Source organism: Polistes dominula, unplaced genomic scaffold (assembly GCF_049000335.1).
Source record: "Polistes dominula isolate Pdom_NZ unplaced genomic scaffold, Pdom_raw_medaka contig_24, whole genome shotgun sequence".
Classification (NCBI taxonomy): domain Eukaryota; kingdom Metazoa; phylum Arthropoda; class Insecta; order Hymenoptera; family Vespidae; genus Polistes; species Polistes dominula.
Genome location: NW_028301150.1, coordinates 7255516 through 7270502, shown reverse-complemented (window position 1 = coordinate 7270502; position 14987 = coordinate 7255516). Strand labels below are relative to the sequence as shown.

At 26.8% G+C, this 14987-nt stretch overlaps 1 protein-coding gene and 1 long non-coding RNA gene across 4 annotated transcripts in view; one reads left to right on the top strand and one right to left on the bottom strand.

The window, feature by feature from the left end:
- Positions 1–14987, top strand: part of LOC107066537 (uncharacterized) — a 22828-nt gene extending 7841 nt beyond the window's left edge. For all 3 annotated transcript variants that reach the window (XM_089177876.1, XM_015321243.2, XM_015321242.2), the window contains exons 2-10: positions 11069–11181; positions 11379–11502; positions 12027–12179; positions 12269–12379; positions 12712–12874; positions 12951–13152; positions 13287–13565; positions 13912–14109; positions 14239–14987. In XM_089177876.1, coding sequence (XP_089034002.1) covers positions 11076–11181; positions 11379–11502; positions 12027–12179; positions 12269–12379; positions 12712–12874; positions 12951–13152; positions 13287–13565; positions 13912–14109; positions 14239–14429 — 1527 coding nt within the window. In that variant the 5' untranslated portion in view covers positions 11069–11075 and the 3' untranslated portion in view covers positions 14430–14987. The remainder of the gene's footprint in view (positions 1–11068; positions 11182–11378; positions 11503–12026; positions 12180–12268; positions 12380–12711; positions 12875–12950; positions 13153–13286; positions 13566–13911; positions 14110–14238) is intronic.
- LOC149030852 (uncharacterized) lies at positions 2438–3986 on the bottom strand. Its single transcript, XR_016178390.1, has 2 exons — positions 3555–3986; positions 2438–2618 (listed from the first exon to the last, which is right to left on the bottom strand). It is a non-coding gene; the product is annotated as an uncharacterized LOC149030852 (long non-coding RNA).

The following is a 14987-nucleotide window of genomic DNA, read 5'->3' as shown; positions in this document are numbered from 1 at the left end:
TTTTATTCTTCCTTTTTTTTATTTCATTTAAAATATTGCCAATAAATATTAATCAACTATGAAATCGTTAATTGAATGTTACTTATTGTTAAGGATTTTTATATAAAACAAAAGGTATGTAAATTACAAAAGTGTTTTTTTTAACGATCTTACAAATTTAATCGTTAATGTACAAAATTAGAATTAATAAATGAACAAAATTGAATTAAGTATTGTAAAATTTTTCTATGAACGTAAAACCTTAACGAATACCTTTAATTTAGATTTAAACCATATTAGAGAGTGTGAACCGCAAACCGATCTTTCTACATACTTTGTATCGTATAACGGATTTATAAATGTGATCTTTAAAAAAATCTTTAATATATATATATATATATATATATTTTGTTTATCTTTATTTTTCTTTTTTTTTCTTTTTTATTTCTATAAATTGATTGTATTGAAAGAAAAACGAGATAATTAGTGACATAGTGACATTGTCTTTTTTTTTCTTGACAATCTGATTATCAACTGACTAATATCCGAGTTTAATTACATCTAACATTCCACGTTCGGTAAAATACCGTCACATGAAATTGTAGTTGTTGCTGTAATATATACGCACATTAGTCATCCTTTATAAGCATATATCGATTCTTTACGAGTTTTTTTCACGACAGGATTACGAATCTCTTTAACGGTTTGCTTTTTGTTCATTGGAAACTATTCGGATTCAAATATTGCAAATTGTTATTCCAGGTTGATAGAAGTAAAAAAAAATAAATAAAAAAACAGAACTATCGAAGCTCGAAAAGTTTTTTTTATTAAATTTTCTTGTTGAAAATAATTCTTTGATGTAATTATTATATCAGGTGGATCTGTATAAGCTACTACAATTTTTGCCTTATTATTTATTTAAATGAAAAAAAAAACAAGAATTTCGCACCGTTGGTCAGCCTAATTATTTAAAAGGGTATACAAGTTTACGATTTATAGAATGTAGTTAGTAAATTTATTTGCTTTATTTATATATAGTATCAGTTAGTGTTTCTTTTTTTTATTTATTATATTTATTAAATTATTACATATATTGAGATTACTATTAAATAATAATGTTTAACATATAATATATAATTATTTAATTAAAATAATTTTTTTCTAAATGTAAAGGAAAATAATAAAAAGAAAACTACTTAATTTGACATAGACACATATTTCACTTGTTTGCATAAATAAAAAAAAGGAAATAAAGAAACAACTCTACGCAACCGGTTAATTGTTCCGCGTAAAAAATGATCTCACATAGATCAAACGGTTATACTGATTGGAAGTTCGTAAAACGTTACACGTGGGTGTGTACTAACGTATATCCGCCAAGTTTGTTCTGCACTATTTGTGAGTGGCACCGAGACTCGTGAAAGTATTAACAAGGTCACTCAAGAGGTTCCATATTGCGTGTGGTACAATTTCCTATTGATAAATTAAACCCTGCTAAGAGAGTATAGTATAAATGTTAATTAAATATTATTATTTTTAAAATAGATATTTATTATATTTTTTTCTTTTTAAATTGCAGGTCTCTTAATACGTTATTCAATTAAAAATTACAATTTTTATTTCTTCTTCTTCTTTTTTTTTTTTATTTCATCTTGATAATAGTAGGCGACACGTAACGGCAAATAAAGAGACACGCAAACGTTCCTTGCTTTACTCCTATTGACTCGTAATACTTGTTAAGATTGTAGTATTGCTCATTGCCAATGCAATGTATACGCGATCGACCTCCCGCAATGTAAGATGCAATTTACATTAACATTTGAAACAATTTATCAAACACCTCGGGTGTAATATATCTCTATATATTTATTTATTATATATTATTTATATTATTATATATTTTATATTTATTATATTGACAATCGTTTGTCTATTATGGTTTAGAAAATATTTTCATTCATGTTTAAAAATTTTTTTATTTTTTTGTTTAAAAGTTATGCAAAATTTGTAAATAATTAATTTTCTAAAAATTTCGATAAAACATATTTGCGAAAATTATTATACAGAATAGAGAAGAAGAATATTTTATAAGATTTGTTCAATAAAATTTTCCTTTTCTAGACAAATGAAAAAAGTTAGTAAAACTGTAAGATAACAAATATATATATAATATCTTTTGATAAAGTTGAAAAGTTTTAAGCCCAATATAAAAATATATAGTTATATATTTCGATCGGAAAAAAAATAAAATCTGAAAAATAATTACGTTTAAAATAGTGTTTATTTTTATATATTTCCTTCAGAGAAAAAAAAACGGAAAAAAAAGAAATTTTATCGAATTTTTTGTTTTTTCCCCCCCAATTTTAGATCAATAGATTTTCATTCGTACGTATTATTTATTTTTACGAGCAAATATTATATTATATATTTGAATCGAGATTCTCTTTTTTTCTCTCTCTCTCTCTCTCTCTCTCTCTCTCTCTCTCTCTCCTTCGTAATGTGCATCGTGTGTACTCCTTGCATACTCTAAGCAACTTTTTTTTATCTTTTTTCTTTTTTTTTTCTTTCTATCACCTATCTCGCACAGTCGTTCCATACAGGATACGTTCTCCTATTTGCCTTGACTTTTTACGTATTACCTATAACGAAAAAATCGGGCATGAAATATGATAAAAATAATAGTAATAATAATTATAATAATAATAATAATAATAATGATGAGGATAAATCGTCATAAAAAAAAATGTCGCGATAATAAATATTAATTTATACTACTATTCTTTTTTTCTATTTTTTTTACCTTCAAACTATTTTTTTTCTTCCTCCCTCCCCCTCCCCCTCCCAACCTGTTTAATAAAATTATTTCAAACGTTTACTACGAGAGATTTAGATAATTGCATTTGACTTGTTTTTGCATTGATAAAATATCTCGTCGTTGAAAAATTGAAATAATAAAATAAGACGGTCGTTTATTTATTTATTTATTTGATTGCATATAATTAATTATAAATGCACGATAATATTAGTAGTAGTAGTATTAGTTTAACGTTATATATATAAAAAAATATTGTATCCTTAATTTGTCTTTCTAAACGTATGAAAACGAAGTTTGCGTCATTTTAATTGACAGGTTTAATATAATATATTATATCTAAATGTAAAATCATTCGATCATTTGAATATGTTACAGTTTAAATATTGTGAAATAAATTTTTTTTTCTCTCGAAGATATATTTATTTATAGTTTTTAATTACCATCTAATAAAAATTTTTGTGCCGTTAACGTTCGAAGAAATTCCAATACCAATGTCGTGCAACGCATTTAAAGTAAATATTATTTTCTTGGAAAAAAAAAATAAAATTCGTATTTTTGTTCGCTAAGTGATTGTATAATTAGATAAAAAATGAAAAAAAAATAGAAAATTTTTTATTATCATCCGTTATATCTTATTGTTAGCGTTATAATAGTTTATTACGAGTCGCCCACTTTATTTAACGATCCGAGTCACTTTAAAAGTTTCCTCGAAATAATAGTTAGAAATTACAAAAAAAGAAAAAGAGAAGCGTATGCTCACAAATAATCGACATCACGTGACAAGCATGCGAATACTCGGTTAGTTGGTACAATGAAGATTAATAAGGTGAATAGTTTTCGCTCGTACTATATGTATACTAACGCGAATCCGTTTCAAACTGACGTACAAATTCTTTAAGTTGAAATTATATGCGCGTTTTGTACGGAAATCTCACGACAGTAAATTAATACAGTGTGAGTAATTCTAAAGGCAGTTCTTTAGTCAACAATGACTGTATGAATGATGAATGAATAACTGACAGATATTGACATATGCTGACTGACAGATTTTATAACAGACGCTTTCTTACTTTATTTCACATATTTATGTCCAAAATGAGCTACACCCTTTTGGAGAGAGAAAGGAATATATGAATCTTACTAGCCTCCAGTATCACTGGAGGTAGGGTTTAAAATTGGAAAGGATCGGACCCTTTTCAGAAGCGGTAGTCTTTGATCGTCGGCATTGTCTTGTCTTAAATGTTATCGCTAACGGTTTCTCTTAAGAAGGTAACACCACTCTAGAATTTTCAAAAAATCAATTTTTTTTAGCTTAAAGTGTACTTTAGATGTCTAAAAACAATATGCACTTGGTTCCGAAGCAAAAAAAAATTTTAAACATGGTGAAATCTTGGTTTTACCGAAGCGTCTCGAAGCGTGCGATGAGCGCTCCAGCAAGTCGCTCGGATTAAACGCAGAACGCGTTTTTCTCGAAACTACATTTTTTAAACTGGCAGACTCATAACTCGAGCACCATTCAACCGATTAACTTAAAATTTTGAGGATAGTTTGATAATTATATTTTCTAGAGAAGTATGTAGCCGATTTTCGATTGAATGTAAACTTTTAATTTTATAAACAATTTTCGACATTTTTTTCGTCAAAAAGTCAATTTTTGAAGTGAAAACTTCTTTAGAATGGAAGTGATCTGAAAAGTAAATAAACGGAAACGGAGCTATGAAACGGCTGCTATACTAAATAACGAGAGAAAAAGAGACAAACATATAGGATTGAGCCTGCGAGAGAATAAGACGAAATATAGTTATACAGTATTTCCTACTCTAGGTCTCCTCTTTATGCTATGCTTCGTAGTTATCGCTCCTAGTTGTATATGTATGTGTTTGTGTGCGACTGCATATTACAAAGTGTGGTCACATATTATGTCGATACTCGAAATGTTTTGTAGGTAGGAGCGATAGAAGGGTAGAAGAATAAACAAAGATAAGCAAGTAGGTATGCGACAAAAGTATAAGGTCCAAACGAACCGACGGTCGAAATAAAGAAAGAAGGTGCGTTGTCTGTTTTTTTTACCAAACGTGTCATTTCTTTTCTATTTAAAAATGTTTCTATTTTATTGAAAAATTGGTATTAAATTCTTTATTTTGCAAATATTATAATAAATAATTATGAAGTACACACAATATATAATAATTGTATTGTCTGAAATATTAAAAAAAAAAAGGATTACCAGATACATCAGAGAAAAAGAATTAGAGAATACTGTGGAATAAATTAGGAGCAGCTGACAAATTCCATTCAAAAGCAAGTAAATTACTGTTATATTTTTATTTTGCTTCTTTATAAAATATATTTGATGCATAAAGACCAAATATGTCTATTAAATTTGATTTTTATATGTTTTTATGAAAAATATCCAAAGAGATGTACTGACCCATGCATATATGAAAATTATATTATAAATTGTGATATTTGCGTATTCAAGAAACTTATACCAATTTTTCAATAAAATAAAAACATTTTTAAAAGATGTTGAACGCCCAGCGTGAATCGGTGGAGCTTACCACGGAGCTGAAATCTGAGACTCGCAGTGTACACAGTTCGATAAGCTGAGAGAGCGATACGATTCAATGCATTTTTTAGATTTTTCGTTGTTCAGATCTTTATTCAGACGAGAGTATTTAGAAAGATAAGTTTGTTGTCCAAAGAATAAGGACGAGATATGTTATAAATAATAAGGGTCTCGAAGTGTGGTAGGCTACAGAGTTGAAAAAACTTTTCTAGAGAATATCTTTATTAGATCTTTTATTGCATTTTATCAGAACCTTCGTTCAGTCCAGCAGTATTTTCTATATGTTTTTCGTAACGTCTTTATTTCATCTATCCTAAAATGTTTGTTATATAGCGCAAGAATGTAGATGAAAACGGGAAATTGAAAACCATACTAACAAAAAAAATTTTATACTTGAGTTTCAAAAAAAGGATTATTTATATTTACCTAATTTCTGACGAATTATATTTTCTTTGTTAAACATCCTACAATTTTGGTGACTATTTATAACTATCGCATTCAGCATTCCGTTTTTATTGCTTGAATTGTGAAAAGTGCACTTTTTAGCAGCTATTCCACCCAGAGACCATACCGGTGACCTTTATTATATATAGTAATAATATTATAATAAATATTTTTTTATTCCAAGTTGTGCCACCTTAATAGAATTTGATTTAGGAAAAAATCCCTACGTACTTCTCTAGCTAATAGTACATAGTATATATGTAATACTCCTATATGGACAGTTTCCATAAGTGGAAGCTGTTCCGACGAAGTGAAAACGGGAAAACACCGAGTAATTCAAATAAAATATATTCTTATAATAACTTTTTATTTTATTTATGAGGAAAATAAAATTTTTTTTGAAAAACAAAATGGTAATGAATAATTTTATTTTTATTGCTTAGAACAATGTAAAAAAATAATTCATTTTTATTGAATTTTGGAAGTTTCATTTCAATTTAGCCACTTGTACGTAGGTCCAAATTTTTTGGAAATCTAAATTCGTTATAATTTAAATATTATTCTGAACATAAAAAACTTGTTAATTTAAAAAATTGGAAATAATTTGCACTTACCTATGCAATGAAATATTGTCAGCTCTAGATGCTTTTCTATTACATAAATAACACGAGTTCACCATTTTTTAATAATTAATTGTTGAAAATAAAATATTGATAAATTAAAATCACAAATTTTTAAAAATTTAGGATTATTTTTCTGAATTATAATAATGAATAATACTGTAAACACAATTTTAACCACAAAATTATTCTCCAGTTTATATCCCCACTACTGATATTTTAGAGAAATTTCAAGCATGCGCAGATTGGACAAAGTGTTTCGGAAGAGAAAGAAAATAAATATTGTCGGTACCGTAATGTTGGGACATTCTTTCCCGTATCAACTGTTCATATAGGAGTATTCCATATATGGTACATAGATAAAGAATTTCTTTTGTTTTTTGTTCCAAGTCTTATACTTGTTCAGATATGAGTCCGCCCGTTTTAGCCAAAAAAAAGGGTTTTGTTCAACCACGAATAACGACTCCATGTTGTGTCTAAAATCAATAGAAATATTTGTTTACATAGTCCAATATATGATTAACCAACCCTCAGAAAAGAAATCCTATTCTTCATTTAGTATTCGCAAAAAAAATTCCCAAAAAAAGACTTTTTTTAGGTTCTAAAGTGATGTTACCCCTTAAATAAACGATACCTTTATACCTACTGCTTATCGTATACTATAATATTTTATTTTATATGTTTATCTCAGGGTTTTGTTTAACTAAGATCGAAAGCGTATTCAAACAAAAAATTAAATATAAAGGTAAAGAACTGAATATCAAGCTTATCATCTACAAATGGATGATGATACTGAACAATGAGAATTTCTTAATAGTTGCAAACGATGAGAAAAAAAGAAAGAAGGAGAAATAATTAAAAAAGAAACAAAAATTAATAAATAAAGAAAAATTATCCATTTAATCGAATAGTGTGGGAACGCGTAAAATGTGAAGCCCATAAACTACGTGGTATTTGGGCTAATGATTATTTTTTCAAGATATATATTTAATTTAATTATGATTCTTTTATTCCTTGGTTTTACAATAACTCCAATTATGGTTTTCGATTGTAAAAAAAATTATCGAAATAATTGTTTAGTTTGTTTGGTTTAGTTGCTTTTCAATTGTAAACAAAAAATTTGGTGTTTTAATTAAGCACGTGATAATAAATAAAAGATAGAACATAAATACTTTGCTTAAAGTTTCATTACTTTTCAACGATTTATATTTAATTTGCTTATAATTCTTTTTCTCGTTGATTTCTTAGCAAGTCGGATAAAAAAATACGGAAACAACCGGTTAAATGATTACAGAATTATTTAAAATATGCATCTTTTAAATAAACCTGCAGTATTTCGTACCGTTCGAATAGCAATTGTTGAATATTTAAAATGCACATAAATAAATAAAAAAAAAAAGCAACTGAATGATTATTATTAACGGTTAGTATTGATACTTTAATAACGTTATAAAGACTAACAAACAACGCATGTTCCACCGACCGTACAGAACATGTTTTATTATTCACACACAATTTACATAAATCCTTCGATAAAAATCTTCATTCGAAGATTTTCGTAGTTAGGCATCATCTTTACAAGTAGGTATGTATTTTTTCCGATTTTTCGATCAAAGATAATAAACAAATTGTCATTGTCGTAGAATAATCAAATATTATACGATACTATAACGTAATACTTCGATCACAATTGATTTACATTTTAAATTTCATTCAGGTGTTACTATGTAATTTATTCCGAATTACCAACACGTATACCCAACAATAATTGATTACAGCGATGTACTAGTTGATTTTCTTAAACATTTTACGCGCTGTTAAATCGTAAGAAAATTTTATATTATATCTTTACGACATTCCGATGAAAATTTTTTTAAAATTAAGCGAACTTGAAAAAAAAAGATTATTATTTCCGTTACGTTTCACCGATTTTGGTTCAAGGTCAGCATAAACGTGTCTCCGAGTGTCCGAACATCTTCAAACTGATTGCACTCAAATACTTTAGGTTAAGAATATTTTCTACACAGATTTTTTTAGGATTCTTTTTTTTTATTTTTTCTTTCCTATCATTTAATACTCAAAAATATTAATAATAATAATAATAATAATGATAATAATAATAATAATAACAATAATAATAATAATAACAATAATAATAATGGAAACATTAAGGGATTAATTAGCGAGAACGAAAATGGTTATTTGAGACAATGTTAGTAAAGATAATAACACGAGTGTGTGTCCTCCTACTTGTAATATTGGATTTTTCTGATGTTACCGCATTAACCTACATACATTACTAAGGTCATTTCGATTTTCCATCTAAGAAATAGGTTTTCATCATAATCTCAAGAAAAATTTTTTAATCATTAACATAAGTCTAAATAGGAAACCGAAGAAGAAGAAAACTATCGTTAAATTTAAAAAAAGGAGTCATCGTAAATTAAAAACCATAAAGAAACAAATCGTATAACGATGAACGCCCATCTTTGTTAGAAAAAAAGGACCATAAACGTTGATTATTCTCAAACAATAAAGATTGTTGAGAACATAATGATAGTTCTATCTATCATTGTCTTTCTTTTTATTCCATATTAATGAGAATCGTTTGATAATAAATTTGATTCTCTTGTTTTCCCTCCTATTTGAAAAGAATTTAATTATATTCCCGAATGGGTGATAATTACTTTATCATTAGGAAAGTTCAGTATATCGTTAATTATGAGATTCCTATTGATTACCATAAATAAATTATTATTATTATTATTATTATTATTATTATTATTATTATTATTATTATTATTATTATTATTATTATTATTATTATTATTATTATTATTATTATTATTATTATTATTATTATTATTATTATTATTATTATTATTATTATTATTATTATTATTATTATTATTATTATTATTATTATTATTATTATTATTATTTTTATAAGATGTCTTAATAATTAATAATTGAATATATATCTTCAGTTGAGCCTATCATTTTCAAAAATTTTTGAGGTTATGTCAAAAAGATGAAAGAAAAAATTGTTTTATAAATACAATTGGACCCCTGAAAAACTTTTCAAAACACGATATACGATATTGACGATATACGAATTACGTAGCAAAATATGTACAATAGGTATTAAAAATGAAATAATTTGAAATATTGTTCTTCTTCGTAATAAAGCAACAGTAATATATCTATCAAATAACTTGATAAGATAAATCACTATTGTTATTTGCATTTATTATATGTAATATTCTTTATCCACTTATTTTTCTTATCCGTTTCAATCATCTCTTTAAATATGAGACGATTCATTATAATACATGTCTTTTATTATCTTATAAATGTTGCATGAAAAATAATGAAAATAAAAATGAACAAAATCTTTTGTAATAAGTTTAAAAATTCAATGTTAAGACAAATTTAATGCGAACATTTTAAAGTTCTTATTTGATTGATCCTTTCTTTCGATTTATTTAACCATAAGAATTTTTGAAAAACTTAATCATCAAAGGATCAATTAACAATGACGATTGATAAAATCTTATGTTGGCAAACATAACACCATGGTGTTACGTATTTCTGTTTCCATTTCAAATTTACACAAGTATCTTAGAAAAATATCGGTTAAACTAATAGTATATAACAATCGACCTAACGAAGGCTCCACGTGTCGTTTCAGAAAACGACCCCCTCTATCATTACATTCATTTTACAAACCTGATCATTACTAGTTCGTTAACAAATATAATATCGTTAAATTATCGTATCTCGCTACAACTCGTATAAGAGATTTTTCCATTATGTCAAAACAATTACGAAATATAAAAACAACTTGTATTAATAATAATAATAATAATAATAATAATAATAATAATAATAATAATACTACTACTACTACTACTACTACTACTACTACTACTACTACTACTACTACTACTACTACTACTACTACTACTACTACTACTACTACTACTACTACTACTACTACTACTACTACTACTACTACTAATAATAATAATAATAATAATAATAATAATAATAATAATAATAATAATAATAATAATAATAATAATAATAATTTATCTTTATATGGATATCTAATAAGAAAGAACCTTACAAGCCGCTTATTACAACTTCGTTAACAAGTAATATAATATCGTCAAATTGTCCTATCATTTTTTTTTATTGTCCTATCATACTATATATCCTTTTTTTTAATGTACAATGAATCACAAAAGAATTTCGTAAGAATCGTATTATATCAATACGTTTCATGTTTTATGGAAAAAAAAATAAAATTATTTTACAGTTTAATTTCGTGAAAAAGAAATAATTGTATAAAAGTTACATCATAAGTGGGTTGAAAAGTTTTGAGCTTAAAGCTTTAAGATTTTAATTAGAAAGAGCAGTATATATATATTTATTTATTTAACAATTTGAAAAGACAGATTTACTGATTTATACTCTATATTTGTATTCTTTAAATTATCTAAAATCACAAGACATGAATTTCAATAGTTAAGATAATTTACATGATAGATAATATCGTAAAGTTATTAACTTTGTTAAGTATAAATTATATGCAATCGATAAATTAATTATCCTTATCTAATACTTGTTATTTTTCAGGATAAAAATGTTCAGAACGACATTAAAAAAATTGAAATTTTTATATAAACCTTACGCTTTGGCCGTAATCTCGGTTGGATACGTTCTCGGTGAATTGGGACATTACGTGATCGGTAAATATTTTCTCTATTTTGTATCTTTTGTATCTTTTTTTTCAAACAAACAAAATAAAAAATAAATAAAATAAATAAAAATGCAAAAAAAAGGAAATTAATTGCTTTCGATCGATCCAATAATAAAATATTTAATACATTTTTAATTTTTTTATAATAATATTTTATGATTACTTTTGTTATTTGTTTAAAATAAGGGGTTACGAGCAAGGCAACAGCTGAAGATTTGCATTATGGCGATATTTCCTGTCAATTTAATTCCACAACTCTCTCGCTCATAGAACTTCCGGTTAGATGCGAAAAAGCACACAATGAAACCTAGTAAGTAGGGTCAATCGGCAAGAAAACATATTTAAAATATCAGAAATTATTTTCTTTTATATTTACGTTTTTTTGTAAGACTTTTAAAATTAGATGTTTCGTGTATAAGATTCAAATTAATCCGCAACATTACTTACATTGAACTTTATAGTCACACATGATTAAACATACGTTACTAAGATAGTAAATTACGCCATCAAGTGAGTCACTTTTAAACTGCTAGCGTAAATGCTTATTTTTAATGAAAGAACGTAACAAAAATTTCATGATTATTAATTTAATATTCGTAGTTTTTTGATAAAATGAGATAAATTAACAAAGAATTTTCAAATATTTTTTACGACGATATATAATATTTAATATTATATTGCATATCTGATATTTTCGAATAAAAGATTCAATAAGTAAACAAATTTTTGATTATAATAATTGCGAAAAAAAAATTTATGATACATTAATTCGAAATATAAGACGAAATTTTGAACAATATCGAAGATATTAATATTTAAGTAAATATTTCGCAGTTGTCAATCATTAGAATTGAATGGTACTTCGTATTGTGAATGGAATTACAATGGCCTTGGTTTGGATTATCAAATTTTGGCAGGACCAAGTTTCATTGCCGTTTACACAGTGGTAGGAGTCCTTTTGGGCATAGCTGCTGATCGATTCAATAGGTAATTACATTATTTTTAATCATAAAATTACAAAACAATATTTGTTTTTATAAATAAATAATCAAATTAATAATATTACTGATTGGCAGGGTCAGATTGTTAGCAATTTGCACGTTAGTATTTAGTTTGGCGATCGTGTTGATGGGAGCTGTGAAAGAATATTGGCATTTAGTCGTACTTCGAATGGTCCTTGCAGCTGGGTAAATTAAATGGAGATTTATTTTCAAAATATTATTATAAAAATCATTGATCTATCTTATATATTTTTAATTACAAATTCATTTAATCTCATCCTCGCGATATTACATTTTAAAATTCGAAAGCAAACTAGTCATGTTAGTTGTTCAATCGTAAAATCTGTTTTATTATACGAGATAACCTTACTTTTAAACGTTGCACTACATATTCATAACTTTTAATATTTGTAATTTAAACGAACTTTATTAATTAATAATTGTATTTAGAATTCATTAATTGAACATCCCATAGAAATGAAATACATTCAGAAACAAATATTTAAATGAACAAACAGGGAAGCAGGATGCAATCCATTGTCAACCGGTTTAATTTCCGATTGGTTTCCTGAGAAACAACGTGGTCTAGTAATGTCCATTTTTAATTGGGGTATTTATGGCGGTTATGGTATTGCCTTTCCAGTTGGTCGATATGTTCCATCTTTAAATGCTTGGGATCTGGTGAGTGTTTTTATATAAAATAAATCATTGCATGTTAACAAGAAAACATTCAATAATTGATCACATATTTTATCAGGGATGGAGAGTATGCTACTATGGTGCTGGAATTGTCGGTATAATTATTGCAATTCTTACCGGTTTGACATTAACTGAACCAGAAAGAAAGACTATTGGCGAAGAAAGCGATAAAACCAAACATAAACAAATTTCTGTTTGGAAAGTAATTTCTCAACCACGAATTATACTTTTATGTCTTGCAGCTAGCATCAGACATTGCGGTAATAGAAAACATGAACATTATGAGTTTTGTTTACTAATTTGTTTTTTCGTATACAATCCTGCGATTATATAATCTGAAGAAAAAATGATAATAAAAAAATAAACGAAAGGACTAATATCATTATATTTTTAGGTGGCATGTGTTTTGCTTACAATTGCGATCTTTATTATCGTGACTATTTCCCGGATCACGATCTTGGTTGGTGGCTCTTTGCAGTAACAATTGTAATTGGCAGCATCGGCGTCGTAGTTGGTGGTGTGGTCAGCGATAAATTCGTCGCTAAAATGGGAATCAGATCGCGTGTTGCGGTATTGGCAATAAGCCAATTAATAGCAACACCCCCAGCATTTGGATCGGTTTACTTCGAACCACGTTGGGCTATGTTGTCCCTCGGAATTTCTTATTTCTTCGGTAAAATCGTTTACTAATAATCATTTACTCTTTATTGTTCAACAATCTTAACATGTTCTTCGCCATATTAGTTCAATAGTTAACAGGAATTACTCAAATATAATGAATTCCGATAATTAGAAACATATTCAACATCGAAAGTAATTAGAGAATAATTACTGTGATTTGCAAATGTTAATATATGACGGTATTTTATACCTTATTAGCAAAATTAAATACTATGTAAACTATATGTTATTGAGAATATCAAACAAATATGGCGTTGCAATTAAACGTATTACTTTGAGTAATAAATCAATTATAAATAATACGTTTAAACGTTAATATATTAATTTATTTCTTTTAGCTGAGATGTGGTTTGGTATTGTTTTCGCAGTAGTCGTAGAAATTGTCCCGTTGAATATGAGATCCACAACGGTAGGCATATTTCTTTTCGTAATGAACAATATCGGTGGTAATTTACCGATACTCGTTGAACCAACCAGAATGGCTATCGGTTTTCGGGAAGCTCTCTACATTTTTTACGCTGGTTTTTACGGCATAAGTACGTATTTTTTTACGCGATTTATCCAATGTTTTTATTTCGATATTTTTTTTAATGGAAGGGAAATATAAAAAAAGAAAAAAACATTCATTATTGACGCTTATCTTTAAAGTAAATATTTCTTTTTAGGTTCCATCATGTTTCTTCTAACGACGTTTTTGATGGACGGACCGGTAAAACAAGTGAAAAACGTCGAGGATCAAGATGGCTACGATAATCGTACGTTTACCAATGACGAAGATCAACGCATTAATACGACGATGGAACTTCCAAGATTGACATCAATTCGACCGCCATTATACGAAAATTCACATTTATGATCGTAGTTAAATAAAATACAAACCTCTTTTTAGGTATTATAATGCCTTTATATATTGAATTTTGCAGATGTCGCGCTTTGTTAAACGATACGCGTCATTTTGATAATGGCTTTCACAAATATTTTGTTTTAATACAATCTGCCATCACTATTAATTATCCCAATTTGTAGAATTATGCAAATTATGGTCACATTACGCGTGTTACTTCTTTGAATTCTACTTTTTTTCTTATTACAAATTTATTACACAATGTGAAAAAATGGCGTTTCTAAGAAGTTTATGAAGAAACACTTCGTTCGTAAGAAAAACAAAAATATAATTAGCGATTAATTTTGCATTTGTTTATTTAAAAACTCGAATTATACGAAACGGCATTGTACTTAATTATGTAAAATATCGAAGAAAGTAAACTTAACATTTAAGAAAGTAATTTTTAGGATGTTAAATATTAAACTAATATCAACTCGACAACGTGAATTAAGGAAAAATTTATGTTTCAGAGAATAATCAGAATCATGATGTATCTAATGAAAAAAAAAAAAATAAAATAAAGGAAGA